Consider the following 6,058-nt stretch of genomic DNA (forward strand, 5'->3'; position numbering starts at 1 on the left):
CAGCTTTGTGATTTTATCCAACTTCCTTTTGTTATCCACTCTTTTAAACTGTGTGTGCTTCTCTCTTTGATCTGGATCTCATCACTGTGATGAGTAGCAAATAGATCCAGGTAGCTTCAAGATCATGAAGCCAGGATAAACCAAGAAGAGGGTTGGGTTTGGGTTTGTTTTTTTTTTTCTTTTGAGAAGCTTTATTTTTCTAGGACATTGATCAGGCTCCTAAAGTCACTCCCTGAGGTGTTATGATGCAAGAGTAGCCTCAAATCCAATCAGTGGGTAGTTTTTCTTTCAGTAATTTTACGAGCTCTCCACCAAACCAATGACTAGAATGGTAGAGCTCAACCTTTTCTAAACTGTGTGGTTCAAATCCAGTTTCTTTTGTCTTCAGTCTTCTAGACACTCATCGGATGTTGGAGTTAATATCGATACTCTTCTTGCCTCTGAGAAGGAAATTTGGAACAGAGAGAAGCTGTCACTGCAGAAGGCTTTGAAGCAAGCTGATGCAGAACTCTCCAAGCTGAGAGCAGAGCTCAGGAGCGAAGCTTTCCTCAGAGAACTGGGATCAGATTCTGAAAACACTGTTTTAAGGGTAGGAAGACTTTGTTGCCCACATGCTAACTACTGCTACTTATTCCATTTGGGTTGTTCATTGTGTTCACTCTGCTTATTCTAAGAAAACGGGTAGTAATTCAGTTCTAAAATTTTCATTCTCAGATACCTGACCCCCAGTTTTTCTCCCCAAGAATGATATGTAAGCACCTATGTCGTCCTTTTTCATCTGCTCTATTTCTTGCTGCTCAGGTGATCGTCTGCACAAGCCACATACAGCAAGTGGGAGCAGTAGTGCAGTCTTCCCCGTGATAGCCAGAACTGAATAGTCACAGAACTGCTGTAGGAGTAATGATGTCAACAAGCCTAGAACTGTAATAGTTTTGGAGCTTACCTGGCTTTTTTATTTTCTTCTTGTAGAGAATTTATGGCAAATACCTACGAGCAGAGAGTTTTCGGAAGGCTCTCATATATCAGAAAAAATATTTGCTGCTGTTACTGGGCGGGTTCCAGGAGTGTGAAGAAGCCACGCTGGCCCTCATTGCCCGAATGGGTGGGCAGCCTTCCTACACGGACCTCGAAATCATCACGCATCACTCGAAGGGTTTCACGAGATTTCGCTCTGCGGTCAGAGTGTCCATTGCAATTTCACGGTAAACTGGGAGAAGTCGGATTTCGAACAGATACGACCGTGCAGTTTAATATATACGTGTCTGGCTCCCTACTGGAGTCTGGAACGTCTCTTGTTGTGTCCTGTTTAAATAGCACGGCTTTGGTAGTCGTGAATATAGCAGATGCTGTGTAGGGTGACAAGTTCAGCAGAGCATAGGTAAAACCTGTAATAGGAATAAGCAGTCTGATTGTAGTTGGAAGTGGCTCTGTGATAATCAATCAAAGATGGAGCATATTGGATAAAGTCATCAGGTTAGGAAAAAAATACTAGCAGTTCCAGGGTATGCACTTACTGACAAAAGTGTTTTCTGCCACTTAATTTCATTGAAAGGTTAAATTCTTACACAAAAGCAAAATATGGATTGTTGGAACTAAATGTATTTGCCTGGGTAGTCCTTCGAATTCACAGGATTCAGCTCTCAGACTGAGGATCAATAGGACTAGATGGGGATGAACAAGTGAAGGTTATTACTGCATAGGACTGCCGCGTCGCTAGCAAACCCTCATCTCAGACATTAGAACCCCCAAGCACTCCAGCTGCCTGTTGATCAAAGCCTGGTGTGCAGTACAGTTCAAGGAGCTGTTCGTATACCTGTTGTAACAGAGGCTTCTACTCATCGCACTCTGCAGTTCCGAATTCGGGGATGCAACGGGAAAAAAGTCTATTTTGTACGGTTTTAAAATGCTGATGCTCTGTTGCTTAGGTGCTTCAGCCATTTGCTGTCCACTTGGACTTAGGCAGCACCTCTGGAATTGCTGGAATTGCAGAGGTGAAGCTGAAAGCAGATCTGGCTGTTTTTCATAGGGATGCGTATAAGGGTCTTTTGTGCTGACTCTTCGGGTTTTAGACGCCCACGCTTTAATTTTGCTTAGTGTTCAAGAAATTCTTATGCCTTCTAGAACAGAACAAGCAGATTATTTATAGCAGGCTATTTCACGTATCCTGAAGTTGGGTTTTTTTTAATTTGAAACGCAGAATGAAGTTCCTGGTTCGTCGCTGGCACCGAGTTACAGGTTCTGGTGGACTAAGTGTCAACAGGGAGGTCTTCAGCCAGAACACAGGTAAATCGCACTCCGGTGATGACTGCAGAGTGTTCACAAGTCACACCACTGCTTAATGGAGATGGTTTTTAACTTCCTTTTTCCTCATGTGGAATGATTGGGGTGCTGTTCCCCCTTCCTTTTGCTGTAGTTGCTTGAAGTAACCTATTGCTCAGGTTTCTGAGCATTTCTGTGCTCAGCACAGACGGTATTTGCTTTCTCTTCAGTCTTGGTTTGCTCCATTGTGGGTGGGATTTTAAAAAATATGGCAACCTGCCCTATGGAGCGTGTTTGTGAAAACAATTTTAGCTGCACCATCGGGTTTCATCTTAGAGACCTGGGGCTCTGCGAGGGGATGCTGAGGACGGGGATGGACAGAGGAACCGTAGCAACTAGGCATCCCCTGCCGTGCCGACGGGGCCTATTGCCCAGCCCTCCCTGGCCTTTCCTCTGAACAGAAGCCTGCCATTCTTTTGTTGTAGCTTAAAGTTTGGGGAATCTGGTTTTCTGTTTGCTTTTTGGTAGGAGCCAGAGGAGAATCAGAAGCTTTTTCATTAATTCATGGCTGCCCAGGTCTGGGCTAAAACCCTGTCCTGCTCAGTCTGTGGGTGTTCTCAGCGACACAGTGAGTGAGGCCAAGATTTCACCTCTGCTTCTCCCTGAAGCAGTCAGGAAGTGGTCTGCGTTTGTTAAATGCCGTTTCTGTGATATGCAAACAAAATCTGTGTGTTTGAGATTCCCAGTAGAGTGCAAAAGGTTTTTTGTTTCAAGACATTGCGTTTTATATTTCTAGGTACCCAGTTACGCTCGGATTCATTCTCTGGCGGCGTGGATCTTTATGGAGAACAAAGGCATTCGTACAGCAGATCCAGGTCAGACATGGAGTCTCCTAGATCTCCTGTAAACTTTCAACATAAGTATGTTTTGCTTTAGGTTATTATTTTCTGTCGGAACGCAGTTTAACTGAACGAATGCATCAGTGCTTACTGCCAAGGTTTGTAATCTTTGATGGCACAGATTTTTTTACTGTCTTTTTGCAAGGATACATAACAAAGGTCATCTCAGGCCTTTCAGCGCGCGTTTATCATCGCCTGGGTAAGGCCGAGGCTTGCAGATTTCTGCTGCCTGATTTATGTCTTATCCTCGGAAGTGGTGGTAGAGGACTGGATAGAGCTACGTTTCCCTCCTTCCCTAGAGCCCAGGCTTGGCAGCTGAGCAGCCCCCTGCTGCCTGCTCACCTTTCTGGGTGGCAGCAGCGGGAGGTGTGTGGGGCTGCCTTGGATCCCCCCCGACAAAGGAAGGAGAAAGCAGGGCCACTCGCTGCGGCTGGGAAGGGTCATCCGGTTACCGTGGGCTGGGGGGAATTACCCGCGGCCTCATGGAGCTGCTCGGTAGCTCTGCTGCTCATTCTTCGTTAAGCCCTTTTGGATGGCTGGGCTAAGCTGTGGTACCAGTGGTATCAGTGAATCGGGTGCCAGCAAAACCCAGTATTTTTCACCAAAGGCGAGGTTTTTAGGAGTGCCGTCAGCCTTATATCTGACTTCTCATGGAGCTGTGGGCTCTGAGCTTTACCAAATACCAGTTTCTTGACTGTTTGGATCTTTATTTTTATATAAACCACCTCAACATTTGCAATCTTCGTTTGTGGCAACCATAACAGCTTCCATGGAAAAAAACGTTTAATCTATTTTAGCCCCTTTAGACTTTTACGTCTCGAGAGTAACGAAGAGAGAGAGAATCCTGTGAGTACGGCTGTGTCCTTGTTCACACAAGCTGCTGCATAGAAAAGCAAACTTGAAGCTACCGCGGCTCCTGCTGCCGTCGCAGCAGGAAATGTGCTGGTCAGTCTTTGTGCCACAGAACTGCAGCAGTAAATCGGGTGCAGTGGAAAAAGGCAACTGGGAAAAGTGGTTTCTCCGGGGGTAGCAGCCTGATGGCTTGGGCAACAAAGAGCTGGGAGGTTGATTGGGCACGATGTGCTGGCCACCGCAAAGGCAGGTGAAGGGCCGCGTGGCCGGTCGGGCATCCCACCTCATGTTGTTTCACTGTGCCTGGTGCTGCTTTTGTTTTATTTCAAATGTTGCTTTTTTAAAAACCCCCGTGTTCTTCTGCCCCTAGGCTCCCAAGTATGCATGCCGAGCTAAACCCCGTCTCCTTCACCTGCTCTCAGCTGCAGAACTACGATCCTGAGCGAGCTTTGACGGATTACATCAATCGGCTGGAGGCGCTACAGCGGCGACTTGGCAGCGTGCAGTCAGGTGAGGACTCCTGGGTAGCACAGGGCACAGTTCCCAGTTAAAAAGCACGCGCTGGTTCTCTGAAATACGCAACAAACATCCCTATCTTAGGCATTTTCAGCCTTCAACAAGAGGCTATGCTGAAGCAAAAAAAAAATTGTATAATTCTTTGCAGGGAGACACATGCGTGTGCTTTAATTGCAGATTTTGAGTTCATTAGTGACAATTTGGTACCCAAAAGATTGGTGTGTGCGGGTATGAGGGGAATTTCTCCTCCTGCCACTTTGATTACAAAACTTACAGCCCTTGTGTCCCATGAATGATGTTAATTTTTGTGCTGTGGAAGGAGTAAATACATCAAGAAAATTGTCAGATCAGTGGAACTTATCAAACTTGATATGGGGATGATTTTTGCACTTACTGGGTTGAAGGCTTACTTCAGCATAAGCACCTCTGCTATGGGGACAGGCTGAGAGCTGGGCTTGTTCAGCCTGGAGAAGGATCCAGGGAGACCTTATAGCACCTTCCAGTACCTGAAGGGGCTACAAGGGAGCTGGGAGGGGACTTTTTACAAGGGCCTGTAGGGACAGGACAAGGGATAACGGGTTTAAATTGAAAGCAGGGAGGTTTAGATTAGATATCAGGAAGAAGTTCTTCATGGAGAGGGTGGTGAGGCACTGGAACAGGTTGCCCAGAGAAGCTGTGGATGCCCCATCCCTGGATATCTTCAAGGCCAGGCTGGATGAGGCTTTGAGCAACCTGGTCTAGTGGAAGGTGTCCCTGCCCATGGCAGGGGGGTTGGAACTAGATGGTCTTTAAGGTCCCTTCCAACCCAAACCAGTCTCTGATTCTGTGGTAAAATCCATTGGTTTTGTCCTTAAAGGATTTCCCACGTAAAAACCTTTCCCACTTGCTGAGCCGAGTTCTCATCTACTTAATCTAAGTAATCTTGATGAAAATCTTTCTCCATCCTACAGGTTCAACTTCATACACTCAGTTGCACCTGGGTATGAGAAGATAATGAAGCCCCTTCAGCATGTCCACGGCTGCAGTGACGGTAACGGATCGCATTCCGTAAGCCTGCGCTCTTCCTGTGCTTTGCCGTAACGTGCACGTTGTGGGACCAACGCGAAGACAGCCCTAGGGCTGTGTACGATTCCATCCTGGCACACCCACTGGGATTTATGTACATAGGCACTTTGTGTTCATGGAAAAAATACCCAAAAAACCCCACCGTTAAATTACATGTATATTTGTGGAATGCTAATTTAAATGATTAACTTATGAAGTGTGTATTTATCCAAAGGCTGCAAAGATGAACCTTGTGTATTAATGAAATTGAGCTACATTCAGCCACCTTTACTTGCACTTTTTCTGGCAAGGCTACTGAAGTTCTGCAACTTGGACTCTTTGCTCCTGGCAGCGCAGACAGAGTATCACTCGTAGAGACCTATTTTTGTAACAGTAGAAGTTTTGAATTTTATGGGTATTTTGTCAAAGTACTGAAATAAAGATGACTTCATGCTTTTCACTGTGTTCAAGACCTACTCCCTTATTCG

General features: G+C 46.0%; 1 protein-coding gene across 1 annotated transcript in view; it reads left to right on the forward strand.

Moving 5' to 3' along the window:
* AKAP9 (A kinase (PRKA) anchor protein 9) overlaps positions 1-5,520 on the forward strand; it is an 82,601-nt gene extending 77,081 nt beyond the window's left edge. Inside the window, 6 exon segments of the mRNA XM_010148861.1 lie at positions 389-589; positions 970-1,202; positions 2,198-2,283; positions 3,056-3,179; positions 4,381-4,520; positions 5,477-5,520. Of these exon segments, the coding sequence (XP_010147163.1) occupies positions 389-589; positions 970-1,202; positions 2,198-2,283; positions 3,056-3,179; positions 4,381-4,520; positions 5,477-5,520 (828 nt within the window).
* The last annotated feature ends 538 nt before the right edge of the window (positions 5,521-6,058 follow it).

The sequence above is a fragment of the Eurypyga helias genome, unplaced genomic scaffold (assembly GCF_000690775.1).
Source record: "Eurypyga helias isolate BGI_N326 unplaced genomic scaffold, ASM69077v1 scaffold6073, whole genome shotgun sequence".
Lineage (NCBI taxonomy): Eukaryota > Metazoa > Chordata > Aves > Eurypygiformes > Eurypygidae > Eurypyga > Eurypyga helias.